The sequence below is a fragment of the Tiliqua scincoides genome, chromosome 5 (genome assembly GCF_035046505.1).
Source record: "Tiliqua scincoides isolate rTilSci1 chromosome 5, rTilSci1.hap2, whole genome shotgun sequence".
In the NCBI taxonomy this organism is placed as follows: Eukaryota; Metazoa; Chordata; class Lepidosauria; order Squamata; family Scincidae; genus Tiliqua; species Tiliqua scincoides.
In genome coordinates this window covers 24,350,997-24,364,875 of record NC_089825.1, presented here as the reverse complement: position 1 = coordinate 24,364,875, position 13,879 = coordinate 24,350,997, and the positions used below count along the sequence as shown (strand labels likewise).

Here is a 13,879-nt window from a genome sequence, read left to right as displayed (position 1 = left end):
AGAATTTTAGGAGAGAATCAGATCAGTTTCTTCTTATAAATTATTGAATCCTATAAAGTTCTAAAGCTTAGGCAAAATCATGATTTCTTTCGACAGGAATTCCCAGATCAGTGAAAATTATGTATGAAGGTACATACTTTAATAAGTGGATTGAAAACTCAAAATATGAGGACCCACCTGTCTTTTGCTTCTTTTGTGCCTTGGTTTCACAACAAACTTCTGTGATGTGCTGTTCATGTGCCAGAATTCTGAACAAGATACACATTAAATTCCAGTCAATAAAGCCCTGTATTTTCAATAATGAATCGAAGACACAAGCACAATGAAGAAGGCTGAACAAAAAGGTATTATAAGCATTTTCAAGAGTGATTTCAAATTAAAGTGCACTCTGCATTTTTGCACCCATCACAATGCTTTGTCACACCAAAGGAAGAGATCTTGTGGTTTCCTCTCATCCTGAGATTCTTGCGTGGGGACGATGGACTTCAAAAGCCCCTCTGAAGTCAACAGGCTTATACCACATCACAGAATCACATCACAGACAGCCAGATAAACAATTATAAGCATCCAAGCTAAAATTTAATGATGAGTGACTTTCAGTGTTCAGTAAAAGTACTCTTTAATTAGGAAATAACCCGTGAAAAAATATCACTTTAAAAGCAAGGTGACCCATAATTAATGCAAAAGAACAATCGGTTTGGTGAAGGTATTATATACTGCTGACTCCTCTAATTATGTTAAACCATCCAGTTCCCACCCATCCAGTTTCCACTGTTCCATTAGGAGCTTTCCCCCCTTCAAAGTCCACCTGGATAATAGGGAAAAATCAGTCACATGTATATGAAGTGACTGTAAGCTATAATGTAGCCTGTTTCGGAACCCACTATGGATACCTAAATCCATGGATACGGAGTTGCCATTGAAATGCCTTTAAAACAAAAATCTATGAAAATAGCATTTCTTACCTTCATGATGCATTCTGGGAGCAATGCTGGAAGGAGCCAGGAACCTCCACAGGACCCAGAAGTGGCTCATTAGTGCTATTTTTAGCCCTGAGAGGCTTGGAAACCACACGGTTTGACTATGCGAAGGTAAGAAATGCTATTTTTGCACTTTTTTTTTCTTTTTCAAAGACACTGAAATGGTGACCCTGGATACCAGGGTCACACCTGTACATATAATTTTCAAACACATAAGAAAGTCTTGCTGGATCAGGCCTAGTCCTAGTCCAGCTTCCTGTATCTCACAGTGGTCCACCAGATGCCTCAGAGAGTACACAAGGCAGCCAGAGACCTGCATCCTGGTGCCACTTCCTTGTACCTGCCATTCAGAGGTAGCCTTTCTAACATACACTATGGCAATTTCTAGCCTCAGTACACAGTGACTGCACCCATACAAATGCCAGTCTGAAAACATTATTGGGCCTCCACCCATACGCAATGTTATTGCAGTTGTAGGGAACAAGTCAATGTGAGCTTCAAAGCATATTGAATGCATGTTTAATTGTTAAGATAACCCATTCTTTATATTCATTTGCCTACATTAGAAGAGTTTTTGGTAGGAAGAGTGTAATGTACACAGCAGCCTTTATTTAGTTCTACTGACATCAAGAGCACATGTTCCAAGCAAGTCTGTGGAGGATTGAAATCTTGGCTAGAGATTATCAAAGCTCAATTATATTAAATAATCTTGAGGCCATGAATAAAAGTCAGAACCAAAAACAGCACCAACTGTCTATTTAACATTTTAGTATTCCACCAAAGGCAACAGTTACCGATCTGAGTAACAAAGACAAACATGACAAAAAGTAACATGACAAAAACATGACAAAAAGATCATGTTGTGAAAAAGCAAAAGCTCATAACCATCCATCTATTTCTGAAACTGCCCTAGGAAGGATATGTGCTCAGTTGAAATGTTATGTGGTTGATTCTAAAAGATTACGACCTTTCACAGAGTGAAAATCACAGATTTCATGTGACAAACTATGGCTTCAGTATGCCAGCTATTTCAGTTTGTGAATTCTTCATCATAAAGAAATGCAACTATAGGTTTTGCAGGATTTGACCTTTCTAACCCTGACCTTTCTAACCCCTCTAACCCTTCTGACATTCATGTTGGCAACCTTAAGTCTCGAAAGACTATGGTATCGCGCTCTGAAAGATGGTTCTGGAACAGCGTCTAGTGTGGCTGAAAAGGCCGATTCGGGAGTGACAGTCCCTTCCACACCGGGAGCAAGTGCAGTCTGTCCCTGGTCTGTCTCCCTGGCTATGGGACTTCCTTCTTTGCCTCTTAGCCTGAGACTGTTGGCCAAGTGTCTCTTCAAACTGGGAAAGGCCATGCTGCACAGCCTGCCTCCAAGCGGGCCGCTCAGAGGCCAGGGTTTCCCACCTGTTGAGGTCCACTCCTAAGGCCTTCAGATCCCTCTTGCAGATGTCCTTGTATCGCAGCTGTGGTCTACCTGTAGGGCGCTTTCCTTGCACAAGTTCACCACAGAGGAGATCCTTTGGGATCTGGCCATCATCCATTCTCACAACATGACCGAGCCAACGCAGGCGTCTCTGTTTCAGCAGTGCATACATGCTAGGGATTCCAGCTCGTTCCAGGACTGTGTTGTTTGGAACTTTGTCCTGCCAGGTGATGCCGAGGATGCATTATCTGACATTATCCATTAATAAATAAGCATGACATCTGCCCCTTTCTTTTGTGCCTGGCTAAAAACCCAAGACACGAACAGCCATCTCGCTTGAGGGTCTATGCTCTGGACCCATTGTGTTACTGTGTTTTGTTAGGGCCAGGCATGTGATTAGAAAAAAAAAAGATACAACCCACTAATTAGGAGAGCCAGAATGGTATAGTGCAGGGGTTCCCAAACTGGTGGGTCGCAACCAGAAAAGGGCCATTCCCCTTAAAGAAATCGTCAGCCACACGATCACCACGATTGTGCTGCTGCTGGGCAGGGAGAGCTTTTTAAAAACTTACTTGGGGGTCATTATGGCTCTCTGGAGGGTCTGGAAAGTCTGTGAAAATGTTGTAAAAGGGAAAAAAAAACCGTTTCCAGTTTTCGTCCTGAAACAGGAAGTGATTTCCCCCCTTTTAACATTTCCAAGCCTCAGGGAGGGCTGCCTGTGGGTCGCAGACACCCCAGACCCTCTGGAGGGCCATAAAGACTCCCAGGTAAGTTTTAAAAACCCTTCCTTGTCCAGCATCAGTGCAATCGTGGTGATCGCATTGCTGCCCCCCCCCATGTCTCCACGACTTAAGAGTTGGACTTAGACCTGGAAGATCCAGGTTCAAAACCCTGCTAGGCCATGAAGTTTCCTTGGTGACCTTGGGACAGATACTATCTCTCAGCCTAATCCAACATTTCCCAAACTCCCCAGGAGTTTGAACTGAGCCAAGAGAATTGTTCATTTAAAACTCAATACTGAATAATGTAATTACACAGCACTTTAGAATGCTCAGAGATAAAGGACACACTCCTGACTAAGCATTTATACAATACATTTAGATTTCACATTTTCTATTTTCTTTGAACTCAGAAGACTCTCAAGTATTATTTGGGGGGAGGGGGTAGGTCAAAGCAAATAAACTTTACAAGCTTATTGGCCCAAATGCCAAAAGAAATCTTTAATTGATTCTATTCCCACACCCCAACAATCCATAGTCCATACAAGAGTTACATATTTATATGGTGTCTAAACCAGGCTTAGACCAACAAAGCCATTACTGAATTCTGCTACAGAAGATGTTCCTTGGGCTTAGACTTATGGTTTCCCCTCAGTTTTGCATGTGAGGACAGGAAGGATAGCTCTTCAGGCCATTATGTTGTATGTTATCCACATAACTACAAATGAAACAAGACTCTGGGAAGTCACTATGAAGGGAGGGATAGTCTTGCTGCTGTATGCCCCCTTCCCTTGGATAAGCTGTGCTGGCGCAGCAGGGCCACAGGGTCTATGATGTATCCAGCGCAGCTTTTGAGCAGATTGAAGGTCTTCTCAGGGCAAGGAGATACTTTTCCCCTTACACTGAGTAACACTCCAACCTGCCCTATGTGGCTACTCAGATCTGCGCCTGCAAAATAGCAGGCACAAGTTTGAACAGTCCTGAGTCTGCCAGGAGCCCAGGTCAGGGGTTTGGATACAGTGGAGGCCTGCTCTGCCAGTCCTGTCCCCTCCTGGGCAGGAGGAGAGTGGAACAGGTCCCACTTCCAGTTGCCTTTTCACCCTCCTATCACCCTCCCCTGCCCCTGCACCACCCAGCACATCTTTACCACTGCCAACAGCCACTCCGGTGGATGCAGCATCAGTGCGGTGGCACGGGCCTCCACACCAGCGCAGCTTACTCCCAAGTCATGCAGATGTGCCTTACGGCTTGATTGTGACACTCAAGACAGGTGCAGTCCAATGAGCATATCTCAATGTAAGGATTAAGCTCTCAGTATAATATATGAGAGAAAAAGCCAGAAAGAAAAAAAACCTTCAGTTTTGTGCTTCCTCTATTATTTTCAAACAGTGCAGACCAAAGGAAAATTATGAAGAAAGTAGAAGGGAAGTCTAATTCATTCAAAGCAGTTATTCCAAGGAAAAGGAAATGATCTATATCAAAATATGCAAAACTCAGATAAAACAGAGGAGATGCCTTGGAAACATCTTGCGGGAATCCTGTGCAGTAGCTTATGAGCTGAATTTTGGGAATAGCTTTTGTTTATTAAACTACTTCTAAAAAGGAGCAAGCAGCAATATGATCCCAGAAATTTATCAGTTATACTCTTTAGTCCTTTTTGATCCTCAGAGACTCCTAAACCCAGTCATTAAGCAACTGTCACAATATAAAAAAGCCAAGAACATCCTCTGAGGGAAAGAAAAAGAAAGGCTTTTCTGACAAAACAGAAGTCGGGTTTTTCTGTTCCCCAATCCTATATTCAGGCTAGCAGATTATTTTCATCAGCCTCAAGATTAACGACAAAAACAAAAACCAAAGCCCACAAGCGATTAACTTTCAGAGTAAAGGCAAACATGACACGAAGTTAAGAGTATAAATAAAGCATACCAGATGGAAGATCATCCAAAGGAAATTCAAATAATCTGGATTTGTAAACAGAGTGTAAATGGAACTCCTCCTGGAACAAGAAACATCTAAAATTAGAAAACAAGATGCAGAATAAAACTCTCTTGGAACTTACAGGCAGCCTTTGGGTTTTAAGGATAGCCTATCTCAGAATGCTGGGTGCAAGGGAGTGGAAACAGGATACAGGTATCAGGTTGCCTTGAATGCTACCAGAGGCACCTGGTGGGCCACTGTGAGATACAGGAAGCTGGACTACATGGGTTCTTGGCCTGATGCAGCAGGGCTCTTCTTATTATGGAACTTCACTGTCACATTAAAGGATGCTTTAAATGCTATCTCTTAAGGAAGCTTAGCAACACAAAGTAACTGAAACATATACAGTGGGGCCACTGTATCCATGGATTCAGGAACCACAGATTTCATTATCTGTGAGTTCCTGAACCTGCAGAGTTGGACCCACATGGACCCACCAGAGGCAACTGGAGCTGTGCTCTGGTCGTCTCCAGAGGGTGTTCTGATGACTTTCAGGACACCTTAGAAGGCTGGAAAAACTGGAAGTGAAAGCCTTAAAATGCTTTCTGAGGGCCAGGGAAGTTGTCACCTCTGGAGGATTACGGGGCCCCTGAAACCCACTAATTACATCATCCATGTGTTTCTGTATCTGCAGTAGGTCCTGGATTGGAACCCCTGCAGATAACGCAGGACATCCTGTATACTAGAATTATATATACATACTGTATATGGATGCATACGTACACACATATTTAATTTTTTATATATATTTATATACGGTAGATTCTCACCTATAAGGTGAGAAATGTCTACCAATTAACCAAACCTAGATTGTCTCCTCTTCTTATCTGTGGTTTCATTCAGAAGTCAGGGCTGTTCAGGTATGTCCCGGCAGCCAGGAGAAGACCGAAGGAGCTTTAAAAGTACCTATGGAGGTTCTGCAAAGTGTCTGAGGAACACTTTGAGTGATTGCAGACAGCTTACAAACACAGCTTTGTTTGCATTTGTCGGTGCTCCCTTGTAGCATCCTCTGAGCAGGCTCCTTAACTCCAAACCCAGGAGTGCCTCTTAAAATGACAGTAAACAGTATAAAAATTCATCTGGCAGCAATAGAAGTTGGGTGCTGTGCTGAGGTAAGCTGTTTTATGTTGCCTTATATTTGTACTGCATTTGTTTTGGAAGGTTTTTAAAAGTTCAAATGCTTTTCTGCAGCTTCAAACCTGGATTTTTTTCTTTAGCAATTCAATGCAATGTTCAATTCTGTTGCTGTAAGGGGGGATGGCACACAGTACTACATGAGCAACTTGTTAATGTCTTCAAAATCAGTGGCACAGCGCAGATTCTTTGCACCCTTTCAATCAGGCTCCAGGGCAGTCAGGCTCCAGGGGAAACTGCAGCCCTTCTTCACAAGCACCATTCCCCAAGTTTTACCCCTGACTCAATCTGAGGGTCATGGAACATTCCATGATTTTTGGTTGAAAACTTGTCTTCGACTTATCTGTGAGATCACCTCATAGACGAGTAACTGCGGTACGACTTTTCTTCCCAGTCATAGCAAATTTACAATTTTGTATAAAACTGCATCAAAACATCATGATCCAGAAAAACAGCACCAACCAAATAGACTACTACAATTTCTCTGAAATGCGACTAAATAAAATTCACAAGGATTGTTTTAGGAACATGGGCTTCCAAAAGATTTCTGAATATTTACATTAAAGGACAGGCTCCAAATCTTACAGGCCCTAACTCTTACTTACCTGGGAGGTGTAAGGAGGTGTAAGGAGGTTTTCTTCTGGCTCAATAAGGTAAGTGTGATTCCCATCATAGAACATGCCACTGTGAAAAGTAGGACAAATATTTATTTTATTATTTACTGCATTTCTATCTGCCTTTCTCTCCGAAAGGACCCAAGACAGCTTACAACAATGAATAAAAAAATACAAAAACATAAAATCATAATTAAAAACACAAATTAAAATAAATTAAAATTTGTTTAAAATTAAAACCTTTCACAAATATACCAAATGCATATACAGGTATAATCTAACTATCCACGGATTTTGCACTCAACGCAATGAGAAGCGCCCTTTAAATCAAAGTAAAAGAGGCGTTTAACAATAGCCTCGTTAATGGGGGAGAGGACAATTCATCAATCATTCTCTCTCCAGGCACTTAGAACAGCCTCACTCCCAGGCAAGCGACCCCTCCCTTCCCCCTGAGCATGTGAAATAACGTAAGTCATTATCACCTCCTCTATTCTTTCCCTGCACTGGGCTCCCAGGGAAGGAAGTGGTCGCTGCCTCGGAGTGAAGCCTTTCTAAGTGCCTGGAGAGAGACAGATTGCCTCTGTGTGCATTATAAAAAGGTCATCAAGGCTGTTTTTAAATTGCCAAGCAAAAGGATATTGTTTTTCAAAAGGATTTCCTTTAGTGCGATTTTTGCCATCCACATGAGTTCTGGGTATGGAACCCTCGCGAATAATGAGACTCAACCTGTACAAAAATATAACTAAATGCAATTACTTATATGATGTGAATATTGTCAGGCATTTTAAAAACATTAAAATAAATATCAGGAAACATGCTACATTAAAAAATCCTTGATGATTTCAGTGATTTCATAATCTATTTCCTTTCGTGCACTATACTTGTATTGGGGTTAAAAAAAACATACCAGTATTAGTGATTTGTCTTTATGCAATCATTTGTTCTAATTCACTTGTCCTGAACAAACTTTAACCTCTGATCTATTTATACAATCCCAGCTATGAAGGCTAGCATTCAAAGAGAGTCGTGATTCAGGGTAGGCTGGGGAGGGGGGAAGAGAGAGAGAATCAGAGGCACTAGATTCACATCCGTATCACTCTGGGATAAACCTTGTGGCAGAGGAGCTCCATGTGTGCATCGAAGGCCCTGTCTCTTAATACAAGTTGCCAAAACAACTGTGAAAAAATTCTCTAGAAGCAAACGTTCCTGTAATCAGTTTCATAGTTTCAGTGCCTATTTTTTGCCACCAGTAGGCAGCAAAAACCACAATCCGGTAAGAATAATTTGAGTAAGTTGAACTGCTGTACTAAAATTCTTTACCTATATACTTTACCATAGCCATGCTCGGAAGCCCTTGTTCTTGGTGTCAAACTTACAGAGTTAGGAGTTCCCTACAGGGTGTAGTTTATCCTACATTAGTGGCTCACCAATGGGTATTTGGATGGGGCTATAGGTAAAGCCATGACACTGTCATGTATCATAAAAGTCAATGGAACCAACTAGTACTTTGATGATCACATCAAAAGTCCCTGATGGCTGAATCTGAGAAATGCTATTCTGTTTGCATGTTAAAGGTCTGTAACTAGTACAGTACATCATAAAACATTACTAAATTTTCCCAAGGTGACAAAAGCCCTATGTGGAGGGTCATTCTATGTACTGCTATAGATGGGTCCTTGCCCTGATTCAGCAGAGATAATCTACATTTCTTCATTAGAGTGTTTTATTCTCCTGCCAGTTTACTTCTCACTTGAAAGTCATTATACACAATTTAAAGATGTACCTAATTTCATTCCAGACTCTTCAGGGTTGCAATAGTTTAAAAAAACAATGTATCAAAATTGAAAAAAATGGAACTAAAAGATATTCCTCCAAATATTTATATATTCATATTTAATATACATTAGGGTGCCGATCAGGTAAATTTGCATAGTTAGTTAGTTGGCAACCTTCAGTCTCGAAAGACAGCTGACACGGGCAACATCAAGGGGATGTATGATGGAAATTTGCATAAGTCTGCAGTTTTAATATAACATGAGCTCCATGCCTTGGCCCAGACAGCCTCTGAAAAGAAGATGGCCTAGACATTATCTTCTGACCCTGGGCAAATGTACTTCCTGCAGAGTTTGTTGCTTTTATCTTGGCTAGGATCCTGTGAAAATTTTTTTCAAAGGCAGGGCTCCCATTCCCGCTCAACTACATCCCTAAGTGGCAAGTGTTAGATCGGCAACAGACCAGCAATCCCTATCATCACTCAGTGACCAAACAAGTATCACAGATAACAGCGTAAGATCTTACTGTTAAAGGAAGCCACATGGCTAAACTCTGCAGAATGCATTGAAATGTGATACTGTTTTCAGGCTGACATTCAGCATGGGGCCTGAACTCAGGTTTCTATCACAATGCTACGTGGACAAGATTTCATTATTTTAAAAAGACAGACAGACAGTCAGACAGATTTTCATTACAATATAAAAAGGAAAGAAACAGACAAACTTAAAAAAAAATCCACTTCTTCACTTACATACAAAATCATTTTGAACGTATTTAGAAAGGAGATACCGGAATTACAAAACCATCAGTCAATGAATATCACATAAGATAAGTACAATACTTCGAGAGATATTGTATGATAACAATGAATGTTGAGGTAATGGCTTCTATTTATGGAGGTAGCATTCACTGTGTAACCTTAGAGATAATACATGGTCAAGATGAGCCCTCAAGTTTGATTTTGCATTGCATGTATATGAAATATAAAGGAACAAGTAAATAATAATACTTTGCACTATCAGGAGCATCACATTGAAACCCACTGTGGGGGACGAGGTGGGTCTCAGTGCTGAAAAGGTTGGGAACCTCTGGTTTAGAGTATTGTCAGAATGGCTCCTGAGAATCAGGTTGCCAGTGCAATAACAAACCTACTTTCCAAAATCTGACCTTTAAAAATGACAATATAGTTACAGAAAAAGAGGACAATACTATATTCGCATCTCAGACAATAGTAACTGGTACATGGCATATGAAAAATCTATTTTGAAAAAGTTGGACTAAAAGAGTGGAGGGGTTAGATAGAAAAATCTGCTTATATTACCACACTTGGCTGCAGTTTTCTGTTTAATGTAAGAGTGTCTAATGTAGCTGATGCACCATGAATATATTCAGTGCAGAATTGCTCTCTCAGCAATCAAAATTATTTCTGAGCTGCCTTCGAAAAAAATAAGTACTTTAATTTGACCTTCTCTTCAAAAGAGGTAGGTCAAATAAAATGACTTACATTTTTGCAGAAAGCTGTTTAAAAATACTACAGGTTGAGCCTGTTTATCTGGGAATTTTATATCCGTAGATCTGGACCTGCGTTGAGCCAGACTTGGCTAAACCTGAACCCTCCGAAGGCCACTGGAGTTGTGCTCCAGTCACCTTTGGAGAACTTTCTGAAGCCTGCAGAGGCCATGTGCATCCACCCACGGCCTCCAAGTGCTTCAGGGTGAAGCCAGCTAGGCAAAAATGCAACTTTCCGTTTACCTTGGGCAACTAGAAGTTACATTTTAATGCCTTTTAAGGCATTCTGAGGCCCAGGGAGGCAAATGGAGAACTGATCCCTCACTAATACCAAAGCGCCACCTGTATTTTCAATTTAACAACTTGCAGTCATCTGTTAGACCAGTGTTCTTAAACCTTGGGGTCAGAATCCCAATGGGGTCGCGAAGCCTTAGCTGTGGGGTTATGGCAGCTTATAGGAATGAAAAAGGTTGAAGACCACTGGACTAGAGCATTAACAGGTAAAGGGGGAGACATCAGGTGTACCCCTTCAGGTATCAATAGATCGTGTCCCAGTGCTGCTCAGGTTCTTATCAATTGTGCTAAAATAGCTTTCACTAGTGCTAGGTTTCATGACAACTTTTTCTGTTCTCTCTAATAAGAATATTTGGTTACAGTGAACAGTGCAGAGAGGGCATTAAGGGGCAGGGGCTGATAGGGTCTGATAGAGTAGGATCAATGTGGGAGTCTCCAGTCTCATACTTCATTTATTTCTACATTGGGGTTGGTCATGGCATGGAAAAGGTTGAAGGCCACTGTGTTAGAAACTACTTAGGAGAAACTTACTGAAGCCCATGGCACGTTGAGAGGGCAACAAATGAATCTAAATTCTGTCGAATCCGACCTTGGTAATAACAATGTTCTCCTCCCTGCAATTAGAAAACAGAGATCATGGGTCTACATCACATTTACATCACGCCACATGACACGCCACCACGTCACAAACATTCTTTAGCAAATCAGAGATAAAGCGACTGCATCAATTAATGCTGATGTAAATTCTTAAACAATATCTACATGCACAGATAGATTTTGCTAGTTTAGCTAGTGCAATGAAACAAGTGAGCCACAGTTCCTCATAAGTAAGCTTAGAATGCTGCAATCAGTGCAGACCGCTCTGTAGATTATCTCTGCTCTGAACGCCAATGTTCTCTCACATTCATTTGCCTCACCATAAGTGAATGCCCAGAATTTGGTGATCATTCATCTGGGATTGTCAACATTCACATATGAATGTCTACATTCAATAAACAGGTGAGGTCAATTTAAACATGACACCGTTGGGGGCTGCAAAAAAGCACCTAACTCTGTAGATCAATAGGCAACCAACAAAATGTTGAAAAGATCCAAGCACATAAACTAGACCAGGGGTCTCCAAACCCCGGCCCGGGGGACAGATGGGGCCCACAGCGAGCCTCTATCTGGCCTGCGGCCAGCCTCTTGTTCCCTGAAAGCCCCTGGCCCACTTTGCCGAACATGACTGGAACTGCTCTGCTTGCGCCTGGAGGGTGTTCTAAGGGCCAGAGAGTTTGAATGAATGAGCCCATTCATTCATTTATTCACTCATTTAAATTCCATCTCTAATTTTTTTTTATAAATTTTATATTTAAATTTTTTTTCCAGCCCTCAAAACTGTGCCAGATATTTGATGCGGCCCTCTGGCCAAAATGTTTGGAGACCCTTGCACTAGACCATGCCCATTTATTTATGAATTTATTTACTACATTTTCACCCCACTTTACTAATGTGAGCGCTCATACATATATATGTAGCATTTCCAAGCCAGCAATGTATACCATAAGTGCAGACACTGCAAACATAAGGACCAACAATTATGTTACTGTTGCTATGCCACCTGTCAACCAGAAGACCAACAATCAGGTGGCTAAATTACGGTATAAGTTGGACTTTTTTACTCTAACAACCTTACGCTGATCTATTTTTACTGCAGGACCAAGGTTATTGCAACTGAAGAACCAAAGGCCACATCCACCCCATCAAGACATTTTTCCCCACCCTAGCGCTGTAATTCTAAACACACCATAGAACAAGCCTTCTCTTACTTCTATATGATTACAACTTTTTAGCAGCTTGAAACCATATCGTTGCTTGTGGTAGAAGCCTTTGTTGTTTGTGCGTGTCCCTCCCTGAAATGATCTATGCAAATGTTTGGCAGCAGTTCAAGCTGTCCTCTAGAAAAGCCCAATGTAGCTTTCAAAAATATAAGTAGCTGTAATATAAGTAAGTGTATTTTCGTTTGATTGTGATCACTCATAGAGGAGCAACTCATCCGCGCTTAAATTAATGCACTAATCTCCAACTGTTATAAAGACTGGAGAAGAAGACATAGCAATGACCCAGAACTAGTTACCTGCATTCACAACTGGTGAAAGAATACAGCAAAAAAAATTAACATTTGAAAAATGTGCTGCACATTGCATTCTCCTTCTCCATGGGCTTGACATCCACAGATTTAAGCAACCACAGATGCTGAACCTATGCTTCAGAGGGCCTCTTGAATGTGTCCAGCAGCCACTTCTGGTTTGCATCACAACTTCCATTCACACCTGGAAGGTGTTCCGAGTTCATTAACAGCCTCCGTGTGCCTCAGAACACCTCCTGAAGTCATGGACTGGGTTTCCGGTCGCATCCAAGAGGCCTTCTGTGGAGGCTGGGAGCAGATTTCAGCATTTGCATATGTCATATCTGCAGGGGGTCATGGAACAAACTCCTGTGGATACTAAGGGCCCACTAAGGAAATGCACTTTTGCCTCCATCGTCTGTCTTAAGCTCTAATAAACAACACTGAAAACCTGGCTCCACAGGTGGACTGTCAACTAACACAGCACTCCCATGTAGCAATAAAAGTGTCATTTCCCCCCCCCCCCCCAGACCTCACATGGACATCCTTCAGCCACTCGCTAGCTTGAGGGAAGAGGAGACAATTCCTGGTATGACTTGCTAGTCACAGCACTGCCCTAACTTGGTCAAGCTAACGAGTGTGTCATTTGCAAAATGCCAACCAATGATTAACATTTTTCAGCAGGCAGACATTGCAAGGTCACTGGGTGCTGAAATCACTATCCTCAGCATGTAGCTAAAATCTAATTACCAATTACTGAAGCATCCACAAGTTTAAGTCAGCAGCAAGATACTGCACCGTTTCGAAGTTTTATATATAGCCTTTGCTGAGGCAATAGGCAGGGGAGGTGGGGGTGAAGAGAAAAAAACAATGAGAAAGAGAGAAAAACAAAGAGAGAAAAACACAGTGGCACTTGGCCACAAACAGAACTGTGGCACTTTAAGAAAAAAAATAATTAGTTTATACCCCTCCCTAGCAAGGAAGGAATGTAGCAACATGTTCCTTCTGTAACAAAAGGTCTTATTTTATTTTTCACATTTTTATACTGGCCTTCCTCCAAAGAGCTCAGGGCAGTGTACACAGCTGCTCCTCTCCTTTTGTCTTCACAATAGCCCTGTAAGGTAGGTGAGGCTGAGAGAAAGTGACTGGCCCAAGATCACCCAGGAAGCTTCATGGCTGAGGGGGGATTTGAACCTAGTCCACCTCCCAAACCACTACATCATCCTGGCTCCCTGATCTATGATACAACCTGATCTCCAGAATACAAGCTTTGAGATTAGGTGAGGTTTTGTGCTCCAAGCTACCAGTGAGAGGCCAAGTGCCTTCCGCAGCAGGGCATGGA

General features: G+C 41.8%; 1 protein-coding gene across 1 annotated transcript in view; it reads right to left on the bottom strand.

Annotated features, from left to right (window-relative positions):
- ADAM22 (ADAM metallopeptidase domain 22) overlaps nt 1-13,879 on the bottom strand; it is a 142,979-nt gene that overhangs the window by 57,507 nt on the left and 71,593 nt on the right. The window contains exons 6-9 of the mRNA XM_066629123.1: nt 10,962-11,044; nt 6,846-6,924; nt 5,056-5,125; nt 178-248 (exon numbers count right to left, since the gene is read on the bottom strand). Of these exons, the coding sequence (XP_066485220.1) occupies nt 178-248; nt 5,056-5,125; nt 6,846-6,924; nt 10,962-11,044 (303 nt within the window). The remainder of the gene's footprint in view (nt 1-177; nt 249-5,055; nt 5,126-6,845; nt 6,925-10,961; nt 11,045-13,879) is intronic.